The sequence below is a fragment of the Conger conger genome, chromosome 7, assembly GCF_963514075.1.
Source record: "Conger conger chromosome 7, fConCon1.1, whole genome shotgun sequence".
Taxonomy (NCBI): Eukaryota; Metazoa; Chordata; class Actinopteri; order Anguilliformes; family Congridae; genus Conger; species Conger conger.
Window position 1 is genome coordinate 4287007 of NC_083766.1, and position 15637 is coordinate 4302643.

General features: G+C 52.3%; 1 protein-coding gene across 1 annotated transcript in view; it reads right to left on the reverse strand.

The window, feature by feature from the left end:
• The window catches only part of rapgef6 (Rap guanine nucleotide exchange factor (GEF) 6), a 119009-nt gene that overhangs the window by 46851 nt on the left and 56521 nt on the right, over nucleotides 1-15637 (reverse strand). The window contains exon 7 of the mRNA XM_061247671.1: nucleotides 615-746. Within this exon, the coding sequence (XP_061103655.1) occupies nucleotides 615-746 (132 nt within the window). The remainder of the gene's footprint in view (nucleotides 1-614; nucleotides 747-15637) is intronic.

Sequence of the window (15637 nt, forward strand, 5' to 3'; positions counted from 1 at the left end):
ACCGTCACATCCCGAACACATTCATCTGCAAAACCTTCTGTGTGCCACAGAGCCATGCCTCTGTAAGTTACTGTACATCAGTGACACACGATTCTCACTCCTCAGCCTTTGTGCTCAGCCTGTAGGTGTAAACAGGGCGGTGACGGGACCTCCAAATTTCACCGACACTCCTAGGAGCTCACAGCACCTGAACAGCAGCTGAAGCGGACCAGCTCAGACACCGGGGCGCTGCAGACAGCACCACGCGTATCATTTTAAGCCCCGCGTCTGGGTAAGAAGTGCATTTCTGCAGCCGTCTCCTCCTCCGATAAGCCCTTTCCCTGCACGGGGCGGAGCGGGACGTGAGGGAAGCGCCTCACTGAGCAGACAAGATGGCTGCCAAGACAAACGGGTGCATTATCTCACCCAGGTCTGCGGGAAGAAAGCACTCAGGTGAATAATTCATCCTAACGTGGCATAAATTATTCAAAATGCCGCAAAAAATGGGATTTCCAGGATTGAAAATCGTCAACGCTCCGCCGAGAAATTGTAACGCAATCAGGCATAACGGGGCGTGCAGAACTTCTTTTGTTCGGCGCCGGCGGTCAGAAGTGAACGGGCGAAGGCTCCCGTACCTGGTAGATGTCCGATAGGCTGCTGCTCCCCGAGTCGCTGGCGATGCTGCATCCCGATTGGCTGGGCGGGACCTGCATCACCTGCTGGTGGGCGTGGTCTGTGAGGTGCATTTTGCTGAGGTCCCCGGGAAGCTGTGGAAATGAAAAAGGAAGAGACATCGGGCGGTTATTGCTGATGAACGGCGTGTCTGACGCACGTCTCCGGCACTGGGGCCACGTCGTAGATCAACGCAGAGCGCTTTGCATCCCCCCCCCCCCCCCCATGCGTCACGCACGCCTCCCATAAAACAATAACCGCAAAGCGCCCCGTAAATATGCGAGGGAGCGCTGACCCTCCCGTGAGAGGTCGTATTTCTCCGCCGTTTGAAAGACGCCGAGTTTTTACGGCTGACGGCTGACCTTTGAGAGCGCCGCCGCCCAGTGCCGCCCCCTCTGGCGGTGGAGGTGAACTGCGGCCGGCGGGTTAATTACCCAGAAGGCCGCGCTGTCAGCCACGGCTCAGTGAACACGCCTGCCTCAGAGTGACAGCCCGGAGCAGCCAGAGCCTGAACGCAGTCTGCATGAAAACACCGCGGAGATGAGCATTCCTAACGCCACGCAGAACACCTCAAACGCGGCCAAAAACACTCACCAAAAGGAAAGGCATCCCTATTCTGCCGGATGCAACGTATTGCGACACACTTCTGCTGTGACCATCAGCCAGATTTGAGCAGAGCACTTGCAGCACGCAAACTGGGTCACGCACTCCACATGCAGAATTAAATATTGATTACGCGCCCTCGTAATTACTCCATTTCAGACTCAAAACTGTACACTGTACGCTGTCGAACAAAGGCCCAGAAATCAGCGGCGTTTCTAGACATTCAGCAGTAAATAGAGCGACAACGTTTACACAAAGCAAACAGGGACAGGGTGATCGTTAGAAATCTCATCCGATATTACAGCAACTACCAAAAAACTGCATCAACAAAACAGACATCACAAAACGCGATGCAAAACGGGAGAGCCCCAACGCACATCAAGCTGGTTACCTGAACTAGGTGCTCAACAGCCAGGAGAATACAGAAATAAGGACTCCTTACTCTGACTTCACAAGGACGAGCCCCAAATAAGGAACACTGGAGCACGGAAAGTTCAGAGCAAAACACTGTTTAATGACACGGGGTAAAGACAGTGCACTTTCTACTCTACAACGTCTTCCTCAGAGTTAAAAGTGCAAAGCTTTGTGCTCCAGCGTTAACAAAATGAACTAAATAAACATCACAAAACGTCAGGGTGCTCTGTACAACAGTGAGGCAGATCTAAACTAGGAAACACAGAGGGGTGCCCATGCAGAGTGGGACACAAACACACAGACACACACAGACACACACACACACACACACACAGACACACAGACACACACACAGACACACACACACACACACAGACACACAGACACACAGACACACAGACACACACACAGACACACACACACACACACAGACACACACACACACACACACACACACACACACACACACACACACACACAGACACACACACACACAGACACACAGACACACACACAGACACACACACACACACACAGACACACAGACACACAGACACACAGACACACACACAGACACACAGACACACACACAGACACACACACACACACACAGACACACACACAGACACACACAGACACACACACACACACACACACACACACACACACACACACACACACACACACACACAGACACACACACACACACACACACACACACACACTCACACACTCACACACTCACACACAGACACACAGACACACAGACACACAGACACACAGACACACAGACACACACACACACACACACAGTGACCGGTTTGTGGAGGAGTTTCAGCCCCTGGAGCAGGACCCTTACCCGAGCGCGGAGCAGGTTTTTGGGAGAGTGTGGGGAGGCTCCACTCACCTCCTCCTCCATGCTGGAGTGTGTGGGGAGGGTACTGCACAGAGTCCCAGCCCAGCCCAGCCCTGCCCTGCCCAGCGGAGACACGGAGGGACCCATGCAATATTAAACACGACAGGGCCGCTCTCTCTGGGGCGAGGGGCGAGGGACGCTGTCTGGGGCTTCCCAAACTGTAAACACAACCCCGCCCCCAAACGCCCCCCACGCAACTGCAACAGTCCAAGAGCACCTAAAAACAACCCCCACCCCCAACCACACACACACCAAAGAACCCCCCCCCCTATATCAACAGACCAAGTCAACTCCCAAACGAGGAGGAACCTGTACACATCCCATGTAAAAGCACTGGGCCTGACTCTGAGGAAGGTGGTGTAGATGTTGAAACGCAGTGCGTTTTGCTCTGAGCCCCATTTCAGACTGGTCTGGGTCAGGGGTCTCTCACTGTCGTCTGATTGGCTGGCTGTTGAGCACCTCTTAGGTTATTAAGCCGGTATGTAGGGCGTACAGTTGGGCTGGTGCTGTGGAACTGAGGGCTGACGAACAGACAAACAACCAGGATACCAGACTATGACCCCCCCCCCCCCCCCCCCCCCACCCTTAACCAACAGACATTACAGTACGGAGCTGGTCTCAGTGATAGACTGGGGTTGTGGGTGAGCAGGTATGAATAATGGAATATAACCCCCTCCCCCGTTCCTTATATGTGCACTCAGACAAAAACACAAAGAAGCCTTTTGTGGATTTTAATCTCGGGATATTTACTCCCATTGAAGAAAATCCATTTCTCATTACACTTTGGGCCCGGCGCAATCTTCGCCCCTCTTCCACTTGAGTCTGACCGCAACAGACGCGCACATCAGAGTTAATACCGACATCGACATGCGCCACAAGGCCAACACAAACCCAGGCCTTAAGTTTGCAGGGGAGCAGAAGTCGCTCAAACGCGTTTCTGATGTATCTATCAGGGCAGGGTTTTTTTATTGGGAGCGGGGTTAACTGGTATTGATCTCTTTATGATGGCCCAGTCATGAGACGCTGATAAATCGCCCGGGTGTATCGGCGCCGCAAATCCATACCATCCGGGGGGGAGGAGATTAATCACAACATCGCGCGGGCTGTCCGCGTACACACGCCCCCTGATAAACGCCGGCCTTCCACAAAAACACCAACGTCATCGTCGTTAATCATAACGATAATATAAACACAATAAAAATATCACCATAAAAAAACTGCGGAGAAAATTTAAAAGGAGCTATGGCTACGCTGCATAATGGAACGTCGCAAAGTCCGGTACGAGGATAAACGGTGGCCTTCGACAATCACGCAGACAAAAACGCAAACGTCATCACCGTTAATCATGAACAATAATATAAACGCAATAAAAATATCATAATAAAAAACTGTGGGGAGAAAATGTAAAAGGTGCCACGGCTACACTACATAATGTATCGTTGCAGACTCCGGTAGGAGGACTCCGTTCCTCTAATCTTCCGGAGCAGATATTATCAAAGGCGATTGGGGAAGACGGTTGTTAATGAAGACGTTAAGGGCGAGTGCTAATTGCCGCAGTCTTGCAGCGCTAATTCACACGGCTGGCTAATGGCGATATCTCCTCTTCCCCCGGCTAGGGGGTCTCCCCTCTTGATTCATAAATAAATTATAACCGTGAGCGATTAAATATTAAATATGAATGTGCGCTCCCTCATGCTGTATGAATCTATCACATCAACCGCCAGCAGGAACACGCCACCAAACTGAAGATAATGTCACACCATAACCTGCAAACCTACAGTGCTTTAAAGAAAAGAATCCACATCAAAACAACACAAGACAAACAAAATAATTGAATTGTAGTAAATGTAAGTATGATAACAATTGTGGTTGCGAGATTGGATAACATTTGTGGGCTGTTTATGAGTGAACTGCGGGAACAGAATGTTCCACTGCTCCCCAGCACAGCTTAACAAGAGCGGGCATTTATGCCATGAGCCAGTAAGATCCCGGCGGCAGCGGAATTGTCCAAAGGGCTTCGATAAACGCATGACTAAAACATGTGGGAGACGTCGCTTCCCTTTGACCGTTTAATCCCACTTATCACTGGCGACCTGTGGAAAGGAAACGACGTCTCCCGCCATTTTTATCAGCTAATAAAGGGGAAGGAGGAAAACTGGAATTCGGCCTTTCTTGCAAACGAACTGAAGTTTGAGTTAAATGAATAAATAAAGAAATAAATAAATAAATGTCACTCTCAAGACAAGATATTTAGAAGAATGTTCCAGAGCATAACATTAAAATAAATGTTATACTTAGATTAAATGCTATGTCCGCCCCAGAGCACAAAAAAACTATTCCTCAAAATATCCTGCTGTGTGGGGAGGATGTTTTTTGCCCGGGGCTCGTCTGCGGTAGGACTCTGTTCGGACTGTAGGGGGGGCTGAAGGAGCCCATTTTTCTGCATTTATCCACTCAGCCAGATGTCTTCCAACCCAACCTTGTTCACTTTCGCCGACAAACACACTCATCAGAGGACCAATCATCGCGAGGAACGCTGTTCACCGGCTTGACGTCCTGAGTGGGGTTACGGCAGCAGACGCGACATTAATGAGAAAATGATACACTTTAACCACCACACTGTCCTGGGAAACCTTCATTCACACACTGACTGGACCGAATTTATAAACATGCCCGTGTCCATCCGCTGACAGCAGTGTGCTCCACTGGGGCTATGGTGTGAGTATGGTGAGGGAGAGAGAGGGGGAGAGAGGAAGGGAAGGAGAAATGGAGAGGGAGGGAGAGGAATGGGGAGAGAGAGCGAGAGGGATAGGGAGAGTGAAAGAAAGAGGGAGCAACTAGGAGGGCAAGAGACGGGGAGGGAGAGACACAGAAAGCAAGACAGGGGGAGAGAGAGAGAGCGAGCGAGAGAGAGAGCAAGAGAGATAGAGAGAAGCAAAGAGAGAGAGTGAGTGCATTGATCTGCACTTCCTGTTGACAGGTCAGAGGGCCGCACACAGACTGTTTGCTGCGCGTCCCTCACGGCCGGACGAGGATGTCGTGCCATGAACACGCAACTCAGACGATAAACACGGCACACGGGTCATAAACACGCAACTCGGATCATAAACACGGCACTCGCAGCGATAATGAGATTAGTGAGGCACCACCAGAGTGCACTTCCTGTACATGCTCCACAGACGGGCTAGTTTGTGCTCACGAAAATAAAATCAGCCTTAACCCAAAGCACCCCCTCCCCCCCTCTCCAGAACAAACGCCTGCGGGTCCACGAGAGACCTGAGAGAGGACACAAACCCACACACGCCACAAGCCACATCCTGCCTTTCAGGAGAGCATCTGCAACACGCTGGAGACATCTGCCCAAAGTGTAACACCTTCCTTCTGAGACAGGCTGAGACAGGCTGAGACAGACACACTGAGACAGGCTGAGACAGGCTGAGACAGGCTGAGACAGGCTGAGACAGGCTGAGACAGGCTGAGACAGACTGAGACAGGCTGAGACAGGCTGAGACAGACAGGCTGAGACACACTGAGACACACTGAGACACACTGAGACACACTGAGACACACTTGTGGACCTTTAGGCTGGAGGATGATGTCATAATGGAAGAGTTCCTGATGGGAGGCAGAAGGGCCCGGCGTGATTGGCTGCCGCAGCAGGAAGGACAGACCACCGGGGTCAGACACAGAACCGGGCTCAGAACAGCACGCGTGACACACGCGTGGGCCACTCACAAACACACGCACGCACGCTCGTAACACGAGGAGGGCACGCCAGCGGCACCTCCTCTGTGAACAACACACACCCCTGCCGAGCCAAACTCCGTCACCCCGGCCCGACATCACAGACGAGCACAGCATGAGTGGGCCACAGACAGAAAACAAAGAACACCTGCTGCTCCACTGCCTGCGCAATGCTGCTCCTCCACTGCCTGCGCAATGCTGCTCCTCCACTGCCTGCGCAATGCTGCTACTCCGTACGCTGGAAAATCTTACTTTATAACACCTAGGGTCTGAAATCTCTTACCTTATAACACCTGAGGTCTGAAATCTCTTACTTTATAACACCTGAGGTCTGAAATCTCTTACCTTATAACACCTGAGGTCTGAAATCTCTTACCTTATAACACCTGAGGTCTGAAATCTCTTACCTTATAACACCTGAGGTCTGAAATCTCTTACCTTATAACACCTGAGGTCTGAAATCTCTTACCTTATAACACCTGAGGTCTGAAATCTCTTGCTTTATAACACCTGAGGTCTGAAATCCCTTACCTTATAACACCTGAGGTCTGAAATCTCTTACTTTATAACACCTGAGGTCTGAAATCTCTTATTGCATAACACCTGAGGTCTGAAATCTCTTACTTTATAACACCTGAGGTCTGAAATCTCTTACTTTATAACACCTGAGGTCTGAAATCTCTTACTTTATAACACCTGAGGTCTGAAATCTCTTACTTTATAACACCTGAGGTCTGAAATCTCTTATTGCATAACACCTGAGGTCTGAAATCTCTTATTGCATAACACCTGAGGTCTGAAATCTCTTACCTTATAACACCTGAGGTCTGAAATCTCTTGCTTTATAACACCTGAGGTCTGAAATCTCTTGTTTTATAACACCTAAGGTCTGAAATCTCTTGCTTTATAACACCTGAGGTCTGAAATCTCTTATTGCATAACACCTGAGGTCTGAAATCTCTTACCTTATAACACCTGAGGTCTGAAATCTCTTGCTTTATAACACCTGAGGTCTGAAATCTCTTGCTTTATAACACCTGAGGTCTGAAATCTCTTGCTTTGTAACACCTGAGGTCTGAAATCTCTTGCTTTATAACACCTGAGGTCTGAAATCTTACAGCGTAACACAAGCTGCCTTCAACACCACAACCCCAAACGTGCACTGATTTAATTGAAAGAGCTGCAACAAGGCATTTCATTACTGATACTCAATCTGCCATTAACAGGATTGTATCATATTCTTGAAGGCCACGTTAGCACAGTTCAATTAATTCACGAGTATTTAAAGGTCTGCTTGGCTGCAGGCTCCTCTAGATGGCTAACGGTAATCAATGCTGTTCATTATTTTGGTCTTTTTTTTCATGGTTATTTGTTAATTTTCTTTGACAGCCTTATGTCCTGAGCGATGAGAGACAGGAGCGCTGATATTAATTTCACAGAGCCCTCCGAGCCAGGCCCCGTTAACCAGCAATCAAAGCCGGCGGACGGCTTTGAAGCAGCACAACACGTTTCTGCGTTTACATTATTAATGCACAGCTCCGTCACTCGGCTAACGACACGTCTGTAACCCGTCAGAGAGCACAGGAGAGCCCACAGGGTCATCTGTGTTAAGGGCCCAGGCTAGCGATGCTATTCTCTGCGCGTAAAAACCACCTCAGCGCAAACGGTGGAATCCCGCATAGGGGAAAGTTGTATACTCAGAAGAACCTAAAAGCACTCTCAGACTCAGGGGCAGTAATTCCGTGTTAAGAACAGGACTTAGTCACCAGCGATGTGAAATCCTGCTCTGATACCATGGTCTTCATTTCCCCACCGCAGGGGGGGGGGGGGGTGAGGTAAACATGGCAGCTGTCTGTACCGCACCCCCTGTCTCAACAGGCAACCCGCAAAATGGCAGTTTTGTACCTTGTGTGCTTGCTATTTGGGGTTTAGCTCCTTTGCCCATTGTTTTTTTGTAAAAAGCGCTACACAAATAAAACTGACTTGACTTGCTCGGGCTGTGGGCAGTCAATCAGAGCATTTCTGACGCCTTCTGCCACTGCTTCTGACACCGCGCACTGGCGGGCTCCCCAGTCTGTCACAAAACCGCCAAACTCAGAGCTCAGAGCCTGAGAACGGGCAGCGGGGGCGAGAGAGCGGGTCACAGAGGATTATCCTCCCCGAACACCCACCGTCAGATCAATCCCAGAAGCCCACGGGGCAGGACCGCGCTGTGAGTGGCGTACGGACGGCGGTGGAGAGACCCTCCACGGTCCGGCCGGCGGGGGACGATCAGAGGCCTCCCACCCTTCCCACAATCCCCCAGGGCACACACAGCACGGGGCGACAGTGGCTCAGGCAGTAAGAGCAGTCGTCTGGCAGTCGGAGGGTTGCCGGTTCGACCCCCCGCCCGGGCTGTGTCGAAGTGTCCCTGAGCAAGACACCTAACCCCCAAATGCTCCTGACGAGCTGGTCGGTGCTTTGCATGGCAGCCAATCGCCGTTGGTGTGTATGGAGTGTGTGTATGAATCAATTGTACAGTGATCTGGAGAAGGCGCCATTCACCATTTGGGATGGGGGTCAGTGCCGCACATGCAGGGCGAGACCGCCCCTGGGGTGTGGTTTTCGGGACCTGGCCACGGCCAATCAGCCGCAGAGAGAACGGGGTAGTGGAGGCAGAAACACTGGGGGGGGGGTTCAAGACCAGGCTTGATACGGTGCTCGATATTATCCAGCTTTAAGGCAGTCGGTAGCGGGTACACTTCAGTGGTAGGAAAAGCACAGCACTGCCAGGCTGAACGACCTGTTCTCAACGTTATGCTATTAAGTAATACGTCATGTTATACGTCATATGTTACGTTATACGTTATGTCTTACGTTAATGCTAATCATGTTAAATATTAATAATGCCGTGTTAATAATCACGGTCATAGCCAGTCCAATGTGAGCTGGAGAAGGTCTGCCAGAGCTTACTGTATTAATCCCTCCCCCCCCCTCCCCCCTCTTTATTGGACAGCACACTCCAGATTTAGCCGCTCAGCAGACAGAGTGATCGATGGAGTCCAGAGTCTGGCGGCGTAATGCTGTTAGCCCAACAGCACAGCGCTAAGAGCGCTAGCACATTAAACCGCCCTGACCCTCACTCTCGTTAAAGGGCCCGGTCCCCGGTCATTAGACCGGGTGCCGTGACCTCTCCCCTCTCCCCTCTCCCCAAAACGGGCCGCCACAGGCTCCCTGATGAAGACTGGGGTGTGGGGACAGGGGACGGGGTTCCTTCTTTAAAATATGCCCATCTTCCACTGGGGCTGAAATGAATGGCGCTAGGAATCAAAAATGACAGGCGCAAAGAAAGCCACGCAGCCAATGAGAGCGTGCTGCCATGCCTGTGGGGGGGGGGGGGGGGGGGTACGATCTCTCACCTGTGCTACACCTGCACACAGGTCCCTGGACAACAAACTACTCCCCAGTCCCAATCAGACCTGGGTCAAATGCGTCATCGTTTTGGATTCAAATACTTTCCTATGCTTAACTGGGCTTGTCTGAATGAAATGAAATACTCTCAAAAAGAGTAAACCCCACATTCTGGTCCTCTTGCACCAGGCAAGATCAATCGCGCGCAGAAAAGGCTCGGAATCCAAAACAATTACGTATTTGACCGAGGACTGCTCCTAAACATGACACACTACCGTCCCCTTCAGCTAAAATAATCACACATCATAATCTAGGAAGCGGAGGAAGCGGTTGGGCCAACCCGCAGTGAAGGATTATGGGACAGCAGCAGGTCTTTGGGCCCAACTGAAAAAGTCGAGCTTGTTTAGCCTGCAGATCCGTCTCACTGGGCCAGGACACGGTATAAACCCAGTTACTTTACCGCAGGTATAAACCCAGTTACTTTACCGCAGGTATAAACCCAGTTACTTTACCGCAGGTATAAACCCAGTTACTTTACCGCAGGTATAAACCCAGTTACTTTACCGCAGGTATAAACCCAGTTCAGAGGCATTCATCAACAGGACCGAACAGCTTCTTAACCCCGGCGCGTTGAGCAGAAACGATCCGCAGAGGGAGAAGGCCACTCGGCTGGTTTTTATTGGGAGCTGCTGGGGATATCGGCGCCCACCAGGGACACATTGCGCTCCTTTATCCAGACGAGTTCGCACTAATTCGCTCCGGTTTTTAAACCTACCCCACACTGCCAGGGAAGCGGCCCAAATGAGCCAGTAAAGCAAGCTCCATTTCATACTGACAATGCCATCTGATAAGATAAGCTGTTACTGCCTAGTACTTTAAAACCTCAATTCTACCAAATGAAGAACAATAAATAAAAGCAAGGGCTATTTACTGCAACAGAAACACAGCACATTCACTCTTATATACACACACACACAAGGGGATATTTAGGATGAAAAACCAACCGCTCATCTACTTAAAGCAATATAGTAACTATAGAATATAACCACATAAATTATGTCCATATAACCTTATCATTCACAGGTTACAGCATCATAACCACATACTCTAGCAATACAGTATATACATTTCAGTGCTGCATACTAAAAGTACAAGTGCCCGACACCATCACAAGCTAGCTCGTTATCATGAGCTAGCCACGCAAACACAGACACACAGCTACTACGTACAGAGTGCTGTTATCATGAGCTAGCCACGCGAACACTGACACACAACTACGATGTACAGAGTGCTGCTATCATGAGCCGTTATGGTGTGATTAGTCACCCAGCCTTGACTGCGCTGGGCAGAGCCCAACCTCCACAAAGTTCTGGTGCCTGCAGGTACCACAGAGCGGTGGCAACCAGAGAGATTAATAATGGGTTGGGTAACTGGGCCGTCCTGAAAACCTGAAGCCCAGGCAGTGTGAGAGCCAGGATGTGAGAGGGGGCGAGGGGGCAGACGAACCCCTGGCGGACCCTGGGTGGAGCCGTGGGGAACGCCAACTCTGGTGCGGCCCAGTTCCGACGGTCTGTACAGCGGGCACTGCGGCTGCCGGGCAACAACACCTATCGCACCGGCGTGTACGGTGGCAGACATTCACAGAGATTATCTCGTGTATACACGCATCCCTTAGATACACGGACAGGGCCACAGAGGATTCTGTTACCAAAGCGGTTGAAAGACCAGTTCACCACGAGCCAATAGCAGAGCACAAAAACCAATAATTACTCCAGAGTGCATGCCTGTGATGAAAATATGTGCATATGTTTGAACATACGTCTCCCGCACATGCCACACGGGACTGAAAGTTGTAGTATAATTAGTTAAGTCCTTCGTTACAGAAGAGGGTTAATTAAATTGCCTCTCCCGTCTCTCTCCGGAAATGAAGCCGTGTCATCGTGATATACGACACGTCTATCACGGAGCGTAAATCCCTGCCGCAGCCTCGCGACTGAAAGGATTGCTTTTGATCATTTTCATTTCAAGGGTAAAACCAAAAAAATGAAAGAGATGTTTCTGCAGGGAGTTTCCTGGGAGAGCAGAGCTGAGTGATGCATCTGCAGACGGTATGAATATTCATGAGTCACAGAGAAGCCCCCACCTCGCCCGCCTGCAGAGTTCACACAGACACACACACACACACACACACACACACACACACACACACACAGCAACACGAATACACGTGCTGCAACAGACGGACAGACAGACAGCAGGACAGACCCAGGAGAACCACCAGCACTAGCCCTGAACACGATACAGACCCAACACAGAACCAGGAGAACCCCACAAAGACCCGATAATCTGACTCCGAACTTGAGGTGTAAGAAGTGTGTGTGTGTGTGTGTGCGTGTGTGTGTGTGTGTGTGTGTGTGTGAGAAAGAGGAAGCAGGTCAGGGCTCCAGCTGCAGTGCCCTCTACCTGGGGTGAGGACCCTCAGTGAGCAGAGGACCTGAAGACTGATGTAAACACATCCCCCTCCCCCACACTCCACACCCCCCCCTCCCAGATGCTTCCTCCCCTCCCAGTCTCAGGGCAGGAGGGGGGGTCTCTCGTGACACACACCCGTAACTCAAAAAGAAGGGACGGCCCCCAAACCCCTCTTCCTCCCTTCCTCCTGCATATCTGCTCAGATTGTTTTTCCCCCAAACAGGACATCAGGGGGCCAACGTGCTCCAGATGGCTGGGACACCATGAAACGGCCAGTCTGGCCCACAGAAACGGGTCACCCCTCACTGACCCTTGCCCACCCCACCCCTTAAACAGGCTTACTGATTCATTGGGGCAGCGTGTAACGTAGTGGCTAAGATGCTTGACTGGGACCTGGAAGGTTGGTGGTTCAAGCCCCGGTGTGGCCACAATAAGATCAGTGCAGCTGTTGGGAGTACGAGCAAGACCCTTAACCCGACATTGCTTCAGGGGGGATTGTCCCCTGCTTAGTCTAATGAGGGGTGAGGGGTGAGAGGGTGAGGGGGTGAGGGGGGTGAGAGGGTGAGGGGTGAGAGGGGGTGAGGGGTGAGAGGGTGAGAGGGTGAGGGGTGAGGGGTGGGGGGGTGAGAGGGGGTGAGGGGTGAGGGGTGGGGGGGTGAGAGGGGGTGATGGGTGAGAGGGTGAGGGGGGAGGGGGGGGGGTGAGGGGTGAGGGGGGGTGAGGGGGTGAGGGGTGAGAGGGTGAGGGGGTGAGGGGGTGAGAGGGTGAGGGGGTGAGAGGGTGAGAGGGGGTGAGAGGGTGAGGGGTGAGAGTGAGAGGGTGAGGGGGTGAGAGGGTGAGAGGGTGAGGGGGTGAGGGGTGAGAGGGTGAGGAGGTGAGGGTGAGGGGGTGAGGGTGAGGGTGAGGGGGTGAGAGGGTGAGGGGTGAGGGGGTGAGGGGGTGAGAGGTGAGAGGTGAGAGGGTGAGGGGGTGAGAGGGTGAGAGGTGAGAGGGGGTGAGAGGGTGAGAGGGTGAGAGGGTGAGGGTGAGGGGGTGAGAGGGTGAGGGGGTGAGGGTGAGGGGGTGAGGGGTGAGAGGGTGAGAGGGTGAGGGGGTGAGGGGGTAGGGGGTGAGAGGTAGCAGAGAGTTCAGACGTGGGGACAGGCCTCCAGGCCAGCCTGCCAGGAAGGACAGGGCTCCAGCAGCCGGGCGTATTTATAAACGCCCTTGAACATCATCCAGCAGGGCTCTCTATGCACACCCAGCGGTGGAAAAATCAATGGCGGCACTAAGATAATGGAAACAGCTGGACCAGAGGACTGTGCTGAAATATTATCGGCTGGGCGGGGGAGGGAGGCACACGAACATTAAAACTGAATCTATAACGGGACGGAGTCACATGACCCTCCGAATACCGATGACAACAGCGACCGTGCGTGGATGTCAGAACCACACGCGGCCAATCAGAGAGGGCCGTATGTTTAAGGAGCACCATGCCCACAAGAGAAGACGTGGGGGAGAATGCTGCCCCATTTTTGGATTTTTTTTTCATAATTTTTTTGGGTCGTCTCCAAGTTATCAATGACAAAAATGTCAGCCAAATATCTCACCGCCTTTCAAATCATATTCCCAAAAACAGAAGCACACGCCCTCGTGAGAGAGAGACAGAGACAGTCATTTACATGTAACCTACATGTTGGTTCAAAGCGTTGCCAGGTTCAAAGGCGGCAAACACTACGGAATTAACTCGGGTGAACAGCGCAGGTCATTAAATCACACACGGCTTCAAACATGGCCGCCTCAAAACAAAGCAACGCACGAGGAGAATAAAAATAATACGATGCATAATTTAGCTTTTGCTTTTAACATCTCAATATTATCCCAACAGCAGAGAGGGCTTTCAGGCGGAGCGTCCGGGGAGGTGTCGGGTGTCGCCGCGGACAGGATGCCCAGGCCTGACGATCGATGCGCTGTGCATTAGCCATCGCACGCTTCCCGTCTCGGACCGCTACTCTGCCCCACACACGCTCCGGAGCGGGGAGCAGGGAGAGCAGGGGAGCAGGGGGAGCAGGGGGAGCAGAGCAGGGGGAGCAGGGCAGGGAGAGCAGGGCTCTCAGGAGCAGCGTGTCCATCACCCGGCGTTCATAACACACAGCGGCCGTGATCATCGCTCCATAACGTTCATAACACAGCGCTCGTAATCACTAACACCTGAGGATTGTCACAACACGGTTCTGCGTTAACCTTGCATTTGGGCATTTGCTAAATTAGACTTAAAACTGACTGTTGTACTTCCCTGGAGCAAAATCCATGCATGACAAGCTTAAAATGACCAGCTACCAGCTGTTTCAAAACAAAGCTTGAGCCGGTCAAACCATGGTGAGTTCGGAGCTGGTCTGAACTGGACAACCAGCTACCAGCGGTTTCAAAAGACGTTTTTTCAGCAGGATTTACTTGCTTCTTACTACAGAACAGAAATAAAAGAGGAAGAAGATGAAACGTGCCGTCAGCCTGAGCTGAAGGCCGTGCTGTAGCCGGGTCCTGGGGGGGGACGCGGGATTGGCCGAGGAGGCCCTCTCCGCTCAGCGCTGTGCGTACGGTCACCGCCCCCCGCCGCGCCCCCATCATTACTATTCACACCAGCGCCAACCTGCTCATCACCGCCACACTCCTGCAACGCCATCGATCCGCCAGGCTGCAGGACTAAGCGCTTTGCACCGGAGGGGTGAGATAAGTTAAACACGCCCCCACCCACCCCTAACACCCCCCCCCATCCCCCGTCTAGGACAGGAAATGTTTTCCACACTGGAGCAGGTGTCTGAACTCCAGATAACGCGGGGTTACTGACACTGGCCCTCAGAACAGGGCAGAACCAGCGCTAATGGCCATCAGGCGGCCATTACAGACCCTGCCAGGAAGAGCCCCAACATGCCAGCGGAGACGGTTGAGCACCGAGAGCCAGGCCGATACAGGGGGCTACAGCTCCACACTGAGCACCAAGAGCCAGGCCGATACAGGGGGCTACAGCTCCACACTGAGCACCAAGAGCCAGGCCGATACAGGGGGCTGGAGCTCCCACACTGAGCACCAAGAGCCAGGCCGATACAGGGGGCTGGAGCTCCCACACTGAGCACCAAGAGCCAGGCCGATACAGGGGGCTACAGCTCCACACTGAGCACCAAGAGCCAGGCCGATACAGGGGGCTGGAGCTCCACACTGAGCACCAAGAGCCAGGCCGATACAGGGGGCTACAGCTCCACACTGAGCACCAAGAGCCAGGCCGATACAGGGGGCTGGAGCTTCACACTGAGCACCAAGAGCCAGGCCGATACAGGGGGCTGGAGCTCCCACACTGAGCACCAAGAGCCAGGCCAATACAGAGGGCTACAGCTCCCACACTGAGCACCGAAAGCCAGGTCGATACAGGGGGCTACAGCTCCACACTGAGCACCAGGTACAGACCCATTA